The sequence below is a fragment of the Vigna radiata genome, chromosome 7 (genome assembly GCF_000741045.1).
Source record: "Vigna radiata var. radiata cultivar VC1973A chromosome 7, Vradiata_ver6, whole genome shotgun sequence".
Lineage (NCBI taxonomy): Eukaryota > Viridiplantae > Streptophyta > Magnoliopsida > Fabales > Fabaceae > Vigna > Vigna radiata.
Genome location: NC_028357.1, coordinates 54,972,082 through 54,990,310, shown reverse-complemented (window position 1 = coordinate 54,990,310; position 18,229 = coordinate 54,972,082). Strand labels below are relative to the sequence as shown.

Genomic DNA, 18,229 nt, shown 5'->3' with positions numbered 1-18,229 from the left:
ATATATATATATATATATATATATATATATATATATATATATATATATATATATATATATATATATATATATTATACAAAAAAGAAAAAAAAAATTAGTTACTTATAATTGAAAGAATTTAACACCTTAACCACTACAGATTTACCACTCCTTTAGCAGACACCTCCTGTCACTATGTTTTACAGACTTTGTTTCTGCTGGTCTATAATCATAAGTGTAGAAACATCGTCATCGAATTTCGTCCAATCATGTGAATAAATTTAGATTTGGGACATATTTGTGTGACACTGAAGCTAACACATAAAACAAATATTGGACTGAAGCTAAAAGCAGTAAATAAGCTTTAGATTGAAGGTCCGTCTTGAGTGACACACATTTTTATGGTGAGTAAGTAGAGTTATAAGAAATTGAAACTAACAACATTAAACAAATATGGGAAAGAACAACTTTACAAAATAGTAAGAGAGACACAGTGTACATTCGGCAACCATCACCAGAGAAGCAATTCAATGATTTGAAATCATATACAATGAACCGAGTTTGTGTTAATTACCACTGTATTCGTCTTTCTGAGAAGTGATCCACCGGTCTTCAAAATCCTCGTCGAATGACTCGTAGAAGATCTAAAACAAATGAGCAAGTGACAGTTGATTAGCGAAAATCTGGTGAAGATGGAGATCCAATCATCAATAGAAAATAAGATTTGAAAGAAATGAAAAGGAGATAAAGAAGAAGAATTACCGCATCATCTGCATCACCAGAAGCGAGGAGAAGCTGAAAAGAAGAGGCAGAAATCAAAAGGAGCACCGCAAATATCCCGAGAGGGATTCGCTTCCGTTCTCCCATTTTCCACTATAACTGTCAAACCCTAACACCGAAGGGAAATTTTCGATCTCTAGAAAGTGTTTAAATCTCAGTGTTCTTCGAAGTCTATTGCCTTATTATATATAGATCTCTCTCACACTGCCTGTGCTGTTTCAACCAATGGTTTTACTGGCCACGTGACATTACCCAATAGTGCATTGACACGTGTTATTTTTCATCACACCCGTCCCACTAGGAAACAGTGTAATATAGGTAGCATGAGGAGTCATAATTATTTTTAACTTTATACAATTCTTACATTTTTTAAAGTTTTATTTATGATACTATAAATAAATTTTAGTTATCTTACTTCATAATTAGTTATTCTGAATGGAAATGTGCAAATTTATATCCAAAGAAAAATGACATTTGGAGTTGTGCTTGTCCGGAGGAATGAGGATTAAAGCGAAAGAATAGGAATATGTAAATATATATCTTAGTCATTAAAACGTAGTTTATCTACATGCTTACTTAAATAAAACATGTAATTAAAATGTAGGTTATCATTTCAAACATTCATTAAATAACAATAAATATAATAAATATGAGAACTAAATAAGAATACATATGAGGACAGGTAAATATGAGATGGATATTGAAACAGAAGTTAATACACAATATCAATTATAGTCTTATATTTAATATCTAATTTAATTCATTATCAAACTCAATACTATCATTAAAAATATATTTAATATTTAATTTTTTAAAAATTAATATTATTCATTTCTATATTCAAACTCATCAAAATGCAATATAAAAATTCAAAATAAACTTAAGTTAGATAAAAATAAATAAATTCACGAAAATTGGACTAAAGTTAAAAAAAGTAAACTAATTCTAATTTTTAATTTAATTTTTAAATGTGAACATAAAAAAAGTGTATAAGAAAATATAAATATAGAGTAGAAATTTTAATTCTTTTTATATTTTCCGAACTTTGAATTTATTATGTATAATTAGAAGACAAAAAAAATGTGGATATACTTTTAGACATTTTGTACTCAAGTTAACTTCGTCAAAATTAGAAAGAATTCAACTATTTGACACTTAAAAAAGAAATTCGGACAATACTTAAAAAAGGACATTTGAAAAAAAAATGAAAACATACAAAAATATAAACATAAAAATGTGTAAGAAAATATAAATATTATCGTATGGAAATTTTAATTCCTTTTATAATTTCTAAAATTTTAAAGATTAATTATGTATAATTGAAACACAACAAAAGTTAGGATATATTTTCATACATACATAATAGGAATGAGTTTCGTTATCTAACTCTTAAGAAGTACTTAAATTAATTATTTTTTTTAATATAAATTAGAGATTTTTACATTTTGAAATACATGAATGTAACTTAATTAAAAAGTATTTAAATTTTACAATTACATGTAAAATAAGCAATATATGAAAAATTAAAATACTATCATGCGAAAGGAGAGTGAAATCGCTTTTGTTGTAGTCTTGGAAGTTAAAGAAAGCAAAGTAGCAAAAGCCACTACACAGAGTTACAGAGAGGTGGTTGAGCTGTATTTACAATGGAAGTGAAGGTTTGTCAGATTTAGAATACTCAGACGTGGGAAGGATCAACGCCGACGGATTTCAGAGTTTCGAGACGGGGTGTGTGGGCATAGGCATCGTTGCTAAAGGGGTTAGGAATGTGGTGGTGGTCGGGGTAGCTGCGGTCTTGCACGTGCGCCACTTTCCGGAAGAAGGAGTGCTTGATGAACCTGTCAGCCTCCTCCGCCACGTGGTCGGGATCCACCACTTCGGGGATAGTCTCTCTTCTCTGCTTCTTCACGTGCACCGTTGGGTTATTCCTCAGTTGCTGCCACGCAGTGTGGAGACCCAGCCCCATCGCCGTCGTCATCATCCCGATCGCCACGTACACCGCCACAAAGTCCTTTTTCGTTGAGTTCCTCTTTTGCTGGTTGAGACGCCCGTAATCAGCCGAAGCTGCGTACGCTTTCATCTTCGGTGCTGTTGCCGTTGCGTACGCTGCCTTACCTCCGACGCCGTTTTTCAACACCGCTAACCAATTTCCCCTCTGCACCACATCACAACTTCATTGTCAATAACACTGCTACATGTTAACATAAATGCATCACACATGTATATAATTACTTGAAAAAACAACAAAATCCTACCATGATTTCGATTCACTTGTTGTAGTTTTTTCTTGCAGCTGCGAAAACTGAAATCAGTTTGTGTTCGTTGTTTCTATGCTGTCGTCGCTGATTCTTCTAGTGGCGCGCTTATATATAGTTTGGTGGATATGATTGACCAAGTGAGTCTGGGCAGAGAAAAGAAAGTTCTGGAGCCACGTAGCATGACGTGGAAGGCACAGGACACCTGTCACTTTCTGCTTTCGACACGTCAACCTTAGAAGGCTCCGGAAGTGTCACGCTTTTTTTATTGTAAGAGCTCGAGTTCCTTCAGGATAAGTATAGATTTCATCTAAGAAAAAGAAGTTTAGTGACTTAATAATATTGGATTCAAATTGTACATGCAATTTGCTCCTCGTAATTGGTGTAACACAAAATGTATGGTGAAGAATCATGGAATTAAATAAATTTCAAAATAAAACTAATATAGTTTAATGTCTCCAATTCTATTAACTTTGAGATCACTATGTACATAAACAAATGAAGTTTCTTACTCTATCAACCTAGGTAGTTATTAGATAAGAAGATGATTGAAATCTTTCTATCAATCTTAACAGTGATTAGAAAAGAGGAGAATAATTGAAGTATCTCACGGTATCAATCTTGAAGATAAGTAAAGAGTTAAATAGTTGAAGCTCTCACCTATTGTATATATTATAAATATAAAGACATGATTAAAGTTTTTTTTATTTTATCATTCCTAACAATGACTAGATAAAAAAACAAATAGAAATTTTCACTTTACCGGTTGTAATATATGAAGCGATATTTTATATATCACGATTTGTTTATGAATTACATTAATCTCTTTTAAACGAATGACGATATTTTTTAATTGAATTATTTGTGAATTGTTTTTATTTGTGTTTTACCAAATTTCGGTTAATGTCGAGTTAGTTAAATTTGATTGAGTTATATTTTCTTTTGGTTGATTCAATTAAATTTGATCAAATTTTGACAATTGACTGGATCAAATTTGACCAAATTTCGATCGAGGTTAACTCGATCAAATTTGGTTGAATTTATGTTAAGATTGTGTCAAAATTGGATCAATTTTGGTCAATGTCGATTTGGTCAATTTGGTCAAACTTCAGTTAAAGATGACTCAGTCATAATTGACAAAATTTTAATAATAGTCAATTCTATCAAATTCAACCAAATTTTGATCGTAACTGAATTCGACTAAATTTTGATCGTGGTCCAATCTATCTTGTCTCAAACTTCAATATTCTGAGTTGTCTCAACTTTTAACTTGAATTGATTCATTACAACCTTTTATTTAAACTTATCTACCTCAATATTTAATTTAGACCTAGTTATCTGGATTATTATGCATTTCATCAACAAAGTAATTTTAAATTAATAAACAATTAACTTAATTACAACTTTAAAGGTTCAGTTTTAAACTGAACTATGAAATGATTTAATTCAACTTTTATTATAAATAGTTTAAATTATTTATAATATAGTACCATTCAAATCAGTTCGGTTAATTTTTTTGTCCCTAATAATACGTCTCTCACACTATCAAAATGTCACCAATAATTATTGTTTTGCATGTCCAAAAAAATGATGGTTATACATCATGAATTATGTCACTTGAATTATAAAAAGAGTTATAATGACAAAAAATATGATTTGTTGAAGATATGATAATCCTTAAATATTATTTCAAAGTAAAAGTTAAAAATTTATAAAAAAAAAGTGTATTACTTATCAAAATATGAACTTTTTATTGACTCTTTTTTAAAATAAATAATAATATAACATTTCCAACTTTACTAGTATAACTTTTCAAACAAACAAATAAATAAATGTCGAAACTTGATGGTAATAAAACAAATAAAAGATGCTTATTTTATAATTTTTAAATTCTACTTTAAAATAAATATATTTAAAGAAATTAAAGACTGGATAATGGGAAAGAACATAAATGACACGTTAGTATAAAAGAAATAATTAGAGTTAATTGAAAATCTTGATTAAACAACAATTAAATTTTCCTTAAATGCATGAAAGAGTAAATAAAATTATGATATTGTGTAGACATTCTTAAAAATATAAAATATATATAATAGATGTATAGTATAAAGAGTTAATGGGAGAACAGTATATTTTCTTTGTAGTTTGGTACTAACATATTCGTAACATGCGACAAGAATTTGTAATTGAAGGCAAACATTAATATCTATTTCGGTAACAAAGAAGATAAAAAATAAAATCACATATAGTGTTATAATACCAACTAAAAGAAGGTATTTCCTGTGATGCATTGCCACGAACCAAAAGAAGGTCTTTGAAGGCCTCACGAAGCTCTTGAGCTGGCTGGAGGACACCAAAAAACTAAGAATAATATTTAGTTACAAACAAAAACAATAATAAAGATCCTAACGTAACATGCAAATAATCTATACACATCCCTCCCCCCCATAATCTATCATCCGAATCTTAGCCTAGGTATCGTCATTCAGTCTGATCAAACTACAACCAGTAATCTTCTTGGCCCTTTTGTTGGCACTCAATGATCTCCTTACCTTCACTAAATCATCCCATTGTCCTCTATTAGCATAAATATTAGCCAAAACAGAATACACCCCACCATCTTCAGGCTTAATCTCCATTACTTGCTTCGCTGCTTTCTTTGCAACCTCAACATTCCCATGAATCCTACACCCTCCAAGCAACCCTCCCCACGCAAACACATCACCCCCACTTGGCATCCCTCTTATCATCTCCTCCGCTTCCTCAATCAACCCAGCCCTGGCAAACATATCAGCCATGCATCCATAATGCTTCTCCTCCCGAGCAACCCCATACACAGTTTCCATCTCCTGAAAAACCTTTCGCGCTTCACGAACTAGACCCCCATGGCTACACCCCACCAACACCCCCAACATGCTCACCCCATCAGGCTTGACTCCCTCCGCAACCATTCTAGAAAAATGCTCCAACACCATCGATCCTTCTCCGTGAATCGCAAACCCAACAAGCATGGCATTCCACGTGAACACTTCCTTCTCCTCGCAAGACTCAAACACATCCCTCGCAGTCTCAACACACCCACATTTCGCATACAAGTCCACCAACCCCGTTGCCAAATACGAATCAACTCGTATCCTATTACGTTTAATGTAATCATGAACGATGCTACCTTGTTTCAACTCCCCCATATGAGCACAAGCGGAGAGAACCGACACCAGCGCTATATTATCCGGCTTAACCTCCAAAGCCATCATGTCAGTAAAGAGTTCAATGGCTTGGTTACAAAGTTTCAAGTGACTATACCCCGCGATCATGGTCCCCCAGGATACTTCATCTCGGACGGGCATTTCGTCGAACAGTTGCCGCGCTCGGGAAATCTGGCGGGTTTTCACGAGCCCATCAATCAAGGCGTTGTAGGAGACAACGTCTCTGTGGGGACATTCGTAGAAGAGCTTGTGGGCATCGTTGACTCTATCGAGGATGGAGTAAACACGTATGAGAGAGTTGAAGGCGTACAAATGGGGTAAAAGGCCGAACTTGAGGAGTTGAGAGTGGAGGGATTGGGCGAGGGAGAAGGAAGAGAGTTGGGAGCAGGCTTTGAGGACAAAAGGGAAGGTGTGAAAGTCAGGGGGAAGGGAGAGGCGGCGGAGGGTGGAGAAGAGGCGGAGGGCAGGGAGAGGGGAGAGGAGGAGGGTATGGATTCTGATGAGGGTGTTGAAGGAGAATGTGGTGGGGTTTGGGAGGGAATGGAAGAGGGAGAGTGCATAGTAGGTTATTATGGAGTTGGAATAATGGGTTGTGGCGGTGTTGGGGGCGGAGAGTAGGGTGGTGAGGGTGAAGAGGATGTTGTTGAAGATGCGGAGTGTGTGGGGAGCTAACACACCGGTGGTGACGGCGTGGCCGTGGATTTGGCACAGTTGGGAAATGGATTTGCATTGGCTTATTAGTTGCAATGTGTTTTGACGCATTGGAGTTTCATATGTTGCTCAGAGTGGAGCAAGCAAAATAGAAAGAGCCAAAACACACAATACAAGTAATTCGAATGTTGGAATTACATAAAAAATCAAAAAACGTGAACGGCAGGATTTGAACCTGCGCGGGCAGAGCCCACATGATTTCTAGTCATGCCCGATAACCACTCCGGCACGTCCACTACGATGTTACGCTTAACATGTACTTAATTATACTAAAATGTTTAATAAATTATATAGTGTGATGTTTAATGTCTTATATGAGTATGTGTTTGATTTAAATAACTTGTTAATGATTTTTTGGTGAAAGGTGTTATATTTGGTTATATTGTTGAATGAAATTGTATTTGTAAAATTTTGGATCATTTTGGTTAAAAGGAGTGGTGTTGGTAAACTTTTGGAAGAAATGAGAACTTAAGATATTTGGCAGTGTCACTTGAGACTGGTTTGGATGATGATTGAATGTGTAGATGGTCTATATTTGCATAGTAGATGATAAGTTGCGTTTTTCATTGACTTTTAAGTGTATTTTAAGTTTTGAGTGGTGAATTTTAGAAGTAAAAGGTTTTAGATAAATAAAGAGTCTGGGGTTTGCTTTTGAGTCAAATTGGACGTGTTCAAACCCCTAAGTTGTTTGATCAAGAGTAACAATTGTTAGATTTGAGTTTTGGTCCAAAGTAGGCATTTAGTTTATTTTAAGTGGAAATTTCATAGTAAAAGGAGTCAATACGAGTTTTAAATTGTTGGAGCATATATGTATATACATGTTGGTTATAGCTTTGATTATCATTTAGAAGTGTTAGAAGTTGGTGGAAATGCATGAGAGAAGACATGAAAGGTTGGGGGTGGTGTTTTATTTTTTGGCAGATTTGGATGGTTGTTGGTTTATGTAGAGGGGTTAAGCGAGCAAATTGCTCGTTGAGTGAGTGAATAAGGGTTCTGGAAATGAGTTTTAGGGGTTGGGCAAGCTCCTTGCTGGTTTGTGGGAGTTCTTTGTTTTCGCTCTCGTTGGACAAGTGTATTAGTTCGTTAGATGAGTTTGTAGGGTGTTTGGGTTGTAGTTGCAAGGGCTAAGCGAGTTAACTCACTGATTTTGCTCTCGCTGGGCGAGTGAAGATTGCTTGTTGGGTGAGTGAGCATAAGTTCTCTTGGTTAGTTTAATTAGTTTTATTTGTTGTATTAGTTGTAAATGGTATAATGGTGTACCTTATACTTTGTGACATGATTGGAAGGTGTGATGGCATGTGAATATAAGGAGTTCAAGGAGAATTCCTTTAAATGGTTGTGTGTAAGTGTATTTTAAAAAATACATTTTATGATTTTGTTAAAAAGATACAAATTAAATTAAAAAGAAACATATAACATTCAAAAACAAAATTGGGTACCAAAATTTCTTATTTTCAGAAATGAAAATGGGTCAAAAGCCCAAATCACCTTTTTTTATTATTTTCTTATGTTTGAAAATGGACAGGCCCAAATCTTTTTTGTAAGGTTTTCAGAAACAGCAAACCCTAAGTTTCTTTTCTTTTAAAACCAAAGAAGTTCTTCACAACAACTTCCTTCTTTCACCCGTGTTGGTCTTTGGAATACATTGTTGTGTTTCGTTGTTGTATCACATCCATAACCCATGATCATTCCTTCTTCTTCAATTCTCTTCCCGTTTTAAACTCATAGAAGAGTCTCTTCTGCACGTCGCCAGTAACACCAAATTCCACCAGATCTGTAAAAAAATTATAACAAAGCCAGAACCATCTTTACTTAAGCAGATATGGAAATGGCAACCTCCTTTTTCACCTTTAATCTCTTCTTCACCGTCTCACGAACCAGCAATCAAAGTCACAAGGTCTAATCTCCTCCTACGTCAATCACCGTCGGTTGATCCTCCTCACGTAGTTCGTTCGTGGCATCGTGTCGTCGCAGCACATTCGCAGTCCAGGGTCGCTCTTGCTTTGTTCGCCGTCGTCCTTGCTTTGATTTCGCGTGGAATGGAATGCATGTTGTATTTGGACCGAAGATCCGTTGAGAGTGACACACTCATGAACACGCGACGAACACTCGACAACACTGTGAAATGGGTCTTGCGACTGTTGCACTGGCTAGAGGAAACCCTAGTTATGTGACGACAGGGAGAGTGAATGAAAAAAGAGAGTGAGATTTAGGGTTTGCTTTTTTTAACGGTGGAGAGAGAATAAGTAAGAAAACCTAATGGGACAAAATTGTAATTTTGTTTTTCAAATGGGTAACGGGTAACTACGGACACGGTTAGTGTGATATCCGAACCTGACCTATTAACAAACAAGTATTAAAATACTTGCTACCTACGGGTACCTCTTACTAGCGGGTACTAAATACCCGAAGTAGATTTTACCTGCGAATACTTGTGGGTACGAATTTTTTTGCCAACCCTAAGTGTATGTATTGATATAGTAAGCTAGTAATTAGAGATTATTTTGACGCTCTCAATAATCTCCAGTCTCAAGAAGAGAAGGATGATTATGTGGTGGAGTGTAATATGAGCTTCCTAGTCTATTTGTTAGTTGTTAGCCATAGATGCTTGAAAGGATTAACCTTGGAGTGTGGTGATTTGTTGATGAGGATATTGTTGTTGTTTCACCTCAAAGGCAAGGCCTCTATAGTTCGATATCAATGCATGTATCCGAATGGTCAGTCTAGAGTTAGATGATGAAACGTGTAATAACATTGTTTCTTGATTAATAACTAAATTATTAAATTATGTTTATGTATATGTTCTTTGATATTCATCTCTTGGATTGCAATAATCATCTTCATTATGTGAGCAGATGAGAAATTGTCTTTGGATCAGATGTTAGGTGTCGAGGACGGAACAAAAGACCAAACTTAGGTTTTTTTTTTTTTTACTTGTGGATATTGTGTATATATGTTTATAGTTGCTTATAGTTTCTTTTTGATAAATATTTATCCACACCTTAGCTCTGAATTGTAAAAAATTGTATTCATAAGTATTTTATCTTCTCTTGTAATATATGTTATACTAAAATGATACTCTTGGATAAATGAAAAAATTTATATATATTTTTCTCATTATTGTTCTAATTGTATTGATGTGTGATTTATTTTAAAATAATGTTAATACTATTAAAAATTAGAATGTTAGATTGATATTCATAAAATTTTTATATTTCTTTAATATTATTTTTTTATTTTATTTTTTAAAATAGTATAATTTTTATAATATATGTCAAAGAAATATAAATATGTATCATTCTATAATTACTTTTTAATAAATTATACTTTATAGGAATATTTTATTTTTTAGGCTTAGTTTATTTTAACCAAACTCAAGGAAGATGTATTTTGTTTGACTATAATAGTCTTTGTTTTGAATCAATAGACACACAGCTTTGCAATAATATTCATATACACTTACACAATTATACTCTAACTAAATTATTCTTTTAAATAAACGATTCTAAATTTCTTAAAAGCTAAAAAATATCTAATCTACATTCAGCCTAAATTTAACTAATTAAATTACATTTAAAATTGAGAAATATATACTTATTTGAAAGAAATGGAGTAAAATAAACTTAAAAAATAAATGAGAATTGAATAGGTTCTTCATAGCTACCTGAACCTAATAAGGTGAGTTATTTTATAAGGAGGGGTTTGAATCATTGGTACGGAAAGATGGCATAGGCTAAATTGAGGGATATGATCTGAGGTTATATAAGTAGATAAAATATATTTAGACAAACATTTCTTTTATAACATTTGAACATCATTTACATGGTATTATGTGATTGATCTAAAATTATTTCACAATCAATAATAATAATTTTAAATATCATGATGAATCAATCATATAATGACACATAAACAATGTTTAGATATTATAAAAAAATTATATGTAAGTATCTTTATTATATTGTTATCATCGTTATAAAGAAGAATAAGAAAAAGTAGAGTATTGGTTTTTCTTTAGTTATAGTACACTCATGGCCGAATTTGGTAAGCCCACTGAACCATTAATGGCTATTTTATCAGCACTTATCTTCTCATGCACGCACCCCAATTCAATGGTGCCAACCCACTCTGCTACATTTCTTATATGCAAGTGCTCATCCACAACCCTATTCTCTCTTTACACTTGCCTCTTTTGTCTCTATCACCACTTTAAACCTACCACCTTTTATTATTATAACCATTATATTACCTATTTTTCAACCCTCTTTCAAATGGGCAGCCTCAACGGAATTTTTCTTTAAAGCAGAAGAACAATAATATGCTTCAGTGTGTTTAATAGAATATTTTTTGATGGATGGAAATGTGGAAATGTGATTTGATTCTTTTTTTAATGCCTATGCTTATCTGTTTTTTTTTGTCGCTTTTCTCTATTCCTTGCTTATAAATTGAAGGTAATGCTTCCACGTGTCTGTGCCTTTGAAGTGTTTGTATATATGCTTGAATGTTTGCAAGAATTGAAACCACCAATGTGATTCATTCCAACTGCTGTATAAGCTAAGTAATGGAGAAAGAAGAAAGTGAAGAGGAAGATGAAAAAGAAGTTTGGTTCTTGAGTATTATGCTACTCTCCTTCTAAAGCGAGAGTGTCAGAAGGCAATTCATGAAGGCTTAGGGAAGGCAAAGCCTTTCTTCCAGGTTCAATTCACATATAGATGCACACTGGTTATTCAGCTTCAAAAGGTTTTAAAAAACAGTCTGCAACATAATCACAAGTGTAATCACATCGTTCATATTTGCCTAAAAATCATTTTATGGCACAACTGCGATTTAAAACCTTGCAGCTAGCTAACACAGACAAAGACTGCAGTTTCATCTTGAAGTAATGTTTATGTTGTGTTTTTTCTTTCAACTATTATAGTCAGTTTGAAACTTCTAATGGTGGACTCAGGTAGGGAGGTAGTGAGTGATTTGAGATATAGCCATGTAGGAAATGTAATATTTTCCTGTGTTTTGTTGGAAGCCATTAATAAAGTGAACTGTTTGCTGCTATCGTGAAAGAATAGGTGTTTTAAACTGTTTGCTGCTGTTATGAAAGAATAGGTACGGGTATTTCTCTTAAAATTTATCTTTTGTTGTTTAATATACTGTACTTTCTTTCTCGATCTATATATAAATATATAAGAATTACCCCGTAAAATAGTTATGTCCAGGGAAAGAAATATACTCATGCCCGTAGGTATATCTGGTAAAATCCACCAGGGCTAATAAATGGATAATGAATAATAGATAATTTAATATTTTTTTATAAACGAATTGAAAACGAATATCATACTATCTATACTTAGGAGTATTTATTATTATAAAAAAATAAAATTGATTTAATTTATGTTTTTATATTAAATTTAATTAAAATTAAAATTTAATTTATATTTTATTAAATTAAATTAAAATTATATAATATTTTACAGGTAACAAGATAAATAATAGGTTAAATTTTTTTGTTAAAAATTAGATAATGGATAAACACTCTAAGTGTTTAACCCATTGTTATTCTTAACCTGTCTACAAAATGAGAGAGACAAAATATTCGATAACAAGGCCAATATTTTTCACACACATATGACAATATTGAACTAGTCAAATAAACTCCAGAAACAAAACTCATAGTCCAATAATAAGCAATAAAACTCAATTGGTACATTCTTCTTAGACAATATTAAGATCAAATTAAATAAACTTCGTCATTGATTGAGATCGAGTTAGATACTTTTTATAATATAGAGAATTTAAACTTTTTGATAACAGTCTATAGTCTATGTATCATTTTATTAATCTATATTTGAAATTTGAAATAGATCCATTACACCAAGTAATTTGAAATGAAATTAACTAAAAACTAAAATCGTGAACGGCAGGATTCGAACCTGCGCGGGCAGAGCCCACATGATTTCTAGTCATGCCCGATAACCACTCCGGCACGTCCACATTTGTGTTGGTTTTAGCATTTAAGTGTTAATATCTTTATAATACCGTGTGATTATGTTAGATTATATTTTTTTTTCCAATCTTATTTTGAGATGCCAAATTTATAATCAACAAGCAAATATTTGAAAATTGAAGATATTTATCATAACAATGTAAATTAAAAAAAAAAAACAAAAAATGAAGGAGTTCACAAATAGTCTTGAATTTAGAGAAACGTCACTCGGATATCCAATGCTAGCAAAGAACATTGAAAATGATGGCAAATAAGCAAAAAATAAAAAAAAAAATAAAAAATTGAAGAACCAATGTCCATAAATTTATCTGTGGGTCCATTGAGGGAGAAATTTGGGAGAAACATATAATAGGTGTTTCTAATATACTTTCTCAATGAAATTTATAATTATGTATGACTTGGCAATGCTTGAATGAACATTATTCTGTTCTCCTTGCTTAGAAGTTGGAATCGAAAGTAATCCTTCCACGTGTGTGTGTGCCTTTCAAGTGTTTATATATATGCTTGAATGTTTGGAAGAATTGAAACCACCAATGTGATTCATTTCAACTGCTGTCTAAGCCAAGTAATGGAGAAAGAAGAAAGTGAAGAGGAAGATGGAAACGAAGTTCGGCTCTTGAGTATTATGCTACTCTCCTTCTAAAGCGAGAAGTGTCAAAAGGCAATTCATGAAGGCTCAGGGAAGGCAAAACCTTTCTTCCAGGTTCAATTCACAACGTGATCACAATTGTAATCACATAGTTCATATTTGCCTACAGTAGCACATCATTTGATGAATCGTGACACAACTGCAATTTAAAACCTTGCAGCTAATTAACAGACACATACTGCAGTTTCATCTTAAAGTAATGTTTATGTTGAGTTCATTTACTGTGTTTTTCTTTCATCTATCATAGTCAGTTTGAAACTTTTAATGGTGGAAATGTAACATTTTGCCATGTTTTGTTGGAAGCCATGAATAAAATGTACTGTTTGCTGCTATCATGAAAGAATAATTGGTATTGTCAATATCTACTTTGTGCTGTCAATTACTGTTTCTCGTTTGTGCTGAGGTGACATGTCAATTTTTCGAATATGCAAACTTTAAGTATGCAATTTACGCGTACAAGTAAGAATACAGAAAAACATCTTCAGTGTGCCAAGCTAGTGACAGGTAGTTTTATGAACGATTACGGTGCATATCACATGGAAAGTTTTATGCAATATATGGTTCATGTGCATCCTAACACCATGATATTACACCTAACCCAACAACCAAAACATGATGTGATGTCATAAACAGAAATGAATGCATTATGAATTGCACATTGCATGCTTCCACAAACTAAATGCCCATGACAAGGTCGATATCAGATAAAATGACCTTAGAAAGTGGTTCATGTATTTCGATATTACATGAAAAGTGATCATTTATTCGAAAGACACGTATGAGAAAATGATCTCATCAGACTGAAAAGATTCTTAGATATGTCCACGGGTTTCTGCCCAAACACCACACAAACAAGACAGTGCAAAAGTTAGGCATATGAAAATCCACATGGCTGAACAGGAAAGAGATCTTCTTATCCTGTAGCAGAGCAAAATGATCAATAGACAGCTGTTACTTTATTCATCAGGAATTCCAAAATACAAGAGTCCGAGGTTTCCTCTAAAGCTGTTCTCTGTACTAAAAACCCAAGTACGATAATAATCCCTATTTCGTTTGCAATCCATGTTCCTTGCACTTACATGTAGAGTTAGTTACATTGTATACTCAACATATCTCAAAAGAATTCATTATCAATTCTATTCACTTAAAAATCCATACGACACTTTTCCAGGTGAATGGAATTTCTAGTGACAAGAAAATAGAGGAGAACCACAATTATGTGCCTTCGCTTTTGACTATATGAAATAGTTGAAAAAGTACAGATTGAATGGATATAACCTATTACCTTAGTACGTCTAGAGTACAACCTAGTTTCTCAATATTTTAGTTCAGATAAGCAAGGGGAAAAACTTTCTGACTACAAAATCGTGTTTTAAGATATCCTCAGAAGAATGACTATCTGTAATAGTACCTACAGGACTAGTACTCTCTGTTCTTCGTCACCATCAACAATTCCAGGCTTTATAATATTTGAAATTAGCCAGTTTAACTATGACACTCTACTCAAGATCTAGATTCTTCTTCATGTATTCATAAACCATATAAGTAATGCTTGCAGCTGGCACAACTTTAAGGAGATTAGGAATGAGCCCCTTGTAGAAACCTCTAAAGCTTTCATCCCTAAAAGTTTTCCGGAATGCATCAAACATTCCCGTGTAAGCACCGGTGTTGTTGATAGGTTGTGCCTGCAGCCTAAGAATCATGAAAAAAGATATGTCAACAAAGAGCCCAGAGAAAGGATCAATAAGAAAGCTAGAGTAAAAGAACAAAACTGATACCTCCCTCCCCCAAAATCCATATTTCCATTTGGGCGACAGAGAGCACAGAAATAACATTACTACTGACACAACTTTATACCTTGTCCTAATAACCTGCAGCGGATACACACAAGTGGCTCCAAGAGCACCTGAAATCGTCCCACATCCAAGTTGTACTAGAGGACCAGGATCTGTGAAGGAGAAAAAATAATAGAACTTTTTAAGCTTAAATACTTTAGAACTGTTAATTTTTAATTAAAAAAATACAAACTGGTAAGATAAAATAATTATGTTCAAGACATAATATGGTTGCAGTAATATCATACCACTGTCATGAAGAATATATTTCTTAGATATATCTTTCAAGGTGTCATATACAGTGAGATCAATCCCTGCATAGGGAATTATACCCAGAAGAGATGGAACAAGCCCTCTGTAGAAAGCCCGAGGTCCTTCATGGACCCATATATCCTTTGTAAGAGTACTAAGTTTAGGAACCTTTCCACCATCAGAAGCACAAGTCTGTAACCTAGTTTTGACAAGATCCATTGGATAGATAGCAATCTGTGCAACTGCACCAGCCATACCACCTGCAAAAAGTCTTCCTGCAGTACCGATATCTGACTTTCCCTGTTGAGCATCTCCAATTACATTTTTCAGCATTTCATAAGCATAGAACTTGATGGCACTCTCTGGAGCTACCTTGACCACATTCAATCCATTACCTCGGAAAAACCCTAATAAACCATCTCGTTGCCATATCATCTTCACTGCCGGCATAATAGCAGCTCTTCCAGTCTGAACTTGTAAGACCACCTTTAAACGATCAAGAGGAGCAGTTGCTGTACGAGAAGCAGCTCCTGCTATTGCCCCAGCAATAAAATATCTGCTCCTGTGCACATGTTTGCTGATGCCTTCAGGAATGACAGCTTGTTCCCCAATGTCAACAAGGCACATCCTCTCCCAATGCTGATATATATTTTCAATAGTTGCTTCATGAGGATAAAGTAGAAGAAAATCTCTCCACTCTTCAAAAGTGATAATTCCGTTATTATCCTTATCAACATGCTCCACAAAGCGAGCAAGCTCCTCCTCATCAATTTCAATCCCTGCAACATAAAAGCTGAATATGCTTACAATAAATACAACAGAAAAACCTACACAAAGGTACCAAGGAATACCATCTAGAAAAGTCTATAAGAATTACAAATATATGATCAGATCACCACATACAAGAAATGAAAATAGTGACGAAGAAAATAAGTAACAAACACAATAGAATTTACCTTCAAAGATTGAAGTTGAAGCGGGTTTCACAAATCTAAAGAACCATTCATATTAGTAGAATTATTCAAAAAGTTATTTTATTTTATTTTTTTTTAATTCATAAACAACACTAGAACGTCTTCAAAAGAAGCACGTTCAAAAATCACAAGGAATGGGCACATTGGTGAACAAATGTAAAAACCCTGCAGTCTCTCAAGAGGTAGGGCTTAACCTTTTCTCCCAAATAACTGTTATGATTACAACTACATATGTCCTTTGTAAACCAAACCCTTATAGGTCGAATTATAGAATCTACAAATAAGCTCGCCCTATCACAACCACCGGATACAATTCAAGTTTCAGAAACAACATCGAATGTCAACATGTCTTGGCCCACTCACGGAAAAAATGAAAGGCAACAACACACTAAAAACACTACGAGGACATAATGGTGAAGAGGACAGAGAGCAAATAACTGCAACTTCAATTAAATAATAATTTAACTTCCATGCATCGAGAACGTAAAGATTTTTGCATCATGAATCAATGAGAAACCATCTTAGGCATGTCAATTATTCAAAAACCATCTTAGCCATAACCTTCAAAATAATTATTACAAAAGTCAACGGCCTTACCATATAGTATAACATGTTCAATTATGTTAACATGTAATTGAGGGACAATTTAAAATTTTCGGCATGCAGTAATTAAAATCCATGAGGCACAATACACAATGAGCTAAATGAGTAGTATTAAACTTTGAAGGAGGTAAAAGAATACCTACCAGCCCTGACAAGTGCATCCCAAAGCTCTTCGGGGAGAATGCAGCCATTGTGCTCCACATCAATTGCCTGAAATATGCGATAAAGCTCCAACTCCTTGTCATCCATGTAACGCCTGAAATCATGGTAATCAATCCTACCATCCCTATCAGCATCACACACCTTGAAAAGCTCCTTGGCATACTTATACTCAGGGGGAATCTGCAGGGCAGACAAACCAGCCTCAATGTGAGCATAGTCCAAGTACCCATCATTGGCAGCATCGAAGAAATTGAAGAGACTCCGAATTCGAAGATCCCTCTCGTCTTTGGTCTCACGCAAGGCAAGAAGCACGTGATCCATCGAAACCGGGCCCGTTTTCTTGCCACGGCCATGATCGGCTTTGGCTTTCGAAAACCCCACCTTCTCCATGTCTATGGCTTGGCCTGCCCCGGACATGCTCTTTCGCTAAGATTCTCAAAAACTCGGAAAATTAGAGATACCCAATGGGGCATTTGAATTTTGAAGGACCGAAAGATGCTATCTTTGGCCTCAGATCTGCGTAGCGGTTACGTGGGGTTGGAAGGGTCAAAATCTCGAAATTCAAAAGTCGTAAACCACCAACTGGAAAAATAAAACCAGCTATAGAATTGAAGGGGATGGGTCAAAGGAGAGAAGAAAGTTACAAAAGAGAATCACCTGAAGCTAATTGGACTAAGCAGAGTGTGCAGTGTGATGATGCAAAAGATAACAGAAAGAAGAATAACGAAGAAGAAGAAGTTACCTGAAAAAATTGCAATTGACGAGGACAGTTTTTCAATTTATGCAGCAATATATATATATATATATATATATATATATATATAT

General features: G+C 34.1%; 4 protein-coding genes and 2 non-coding genes across 10 annotated transcripts in view; all 6 read right to left on the bottom strand.

Annotated features, from left to right (window-relative positions):
- Positions 1 to 1,352, bottom strand: part of LOC106765668 (calnexin homolog) — a gene marked incomplete in the record, with an annotated part of 10,548 nt that extends 9,196 nt beyond the window's left edge. The window contains 2 exon segments of the mRNA XM_014650359.2: positions 554 to 623; positions 742 to 1,352. Coding sequence (XP_014505845.1) covers positions 554 to 623; positions 742 to 846 — 175 coding nt within the window.
- Positions 1,353 to 2,273: 921 nt separating this feature from the next.
- Positions 2,274 to 3,151, bottom strand: LOC106768021. The gene is made up of 2 exons (XM_014652987.2): positions 3,015 to 3,151; positions 2,274 to 2,914 (listed from the first exon to the last, which is right to left on the bottom strand). The coding sequence occupies exons 1-2, from the start codon at positions 3,015 to 3,017 to the stop codon at positions 2,438 to 2,440; spliced, it is 480 nt and encodes a 159-aa protein (XP_014508473.1). The 5' UTR covers positions 3,018 to 3,151; the 3' UTR covers positions 2,274 to 2,437.
- A 1,987-nt stretch (positions 3,152 to 5,138) lies between these two features.
- Positions 5,139 to 7,086, bottom strand: LOC106766672 (pentatricopeptide repeat-containing protein At5g61800). Its single transcript, XM_014651384.2, has one exon. The coding sequence runs from the start codon at positions 6,980 to 6,982 to the stop codon at positions 5,486 to 5,488; it is 1,497 nt and encodes a 498-aa protein (XP_014506870.1). The 5' UTR covers positions 6,983 to 7,086; the 3' UTR covers positions 5,139 to 5,485.
- On the bottom strand, positions 7,086 to 7,167 carry TRNAS-AGA. The gene has a single exon. It is a non-coding gene; the product is annotated as a tRNA-Ser (tRNA).
- A 5,667-nt stretch (positions 7,168 to 12,834) lies between these two features.
- On the bottom strand, positions 12,835 to 12,916 carry TRNAS-AGA. Its single transcript has one exon. It is a non-coding gene; the product is annotated as a tRNA-Ser (tRNA).
- A 1,867-nt stretch (positions 12,917 to 14,783) lies between these two features.
- Positions 14,784 to 18,170, bottom strand: LOC106765819 (calcium-binding mitochondrial carrier protein SCaMC-1). Of its 5 annotated transcripts, none has more exons than XM_022784373.1 (5): positions 18,147 to 18,170; positions 17,386 to 17,920; positions 15,662 to 16,444; positions 15,436 to 15,526; positions 14,784 to 15,270 (listed from the first exon to the last, which is right to left on the bottom strand). In XM_022784373.1, the coding sequence occupies exons 2-5, from the start codon at positions 17,819 to 17,821 to the stop codon at positions 15,078 to 15,080; spliced, it is 1,503 nt and encodes a 500-aa protein (XP_022640094.1). In that variant the 5' UTR covers positions 17,822 to 17,920; positions 18,147 to 18,170; the 3' UTR covers positions 14,784 to 15,077. The 5 variants fall into 5 exon arrangements, with proteins under 5 accessions (XP_022640094.1, XP_014506051.1, XP_022640093.1 ...); XM_014650565.2 differs by having other exon boundaries at positions 18,062 to 18,157; XM_022784372.1 differs by lacking the exon at positions 18,147 to 18,170 and adding an exon at positions 18,062 to 18,076 and having other exon boundaries at positions 17,386 to 17,986.
- Between the last annotated feature and the right edge of the window lie 59 nt (positions 18,171 to 18,229).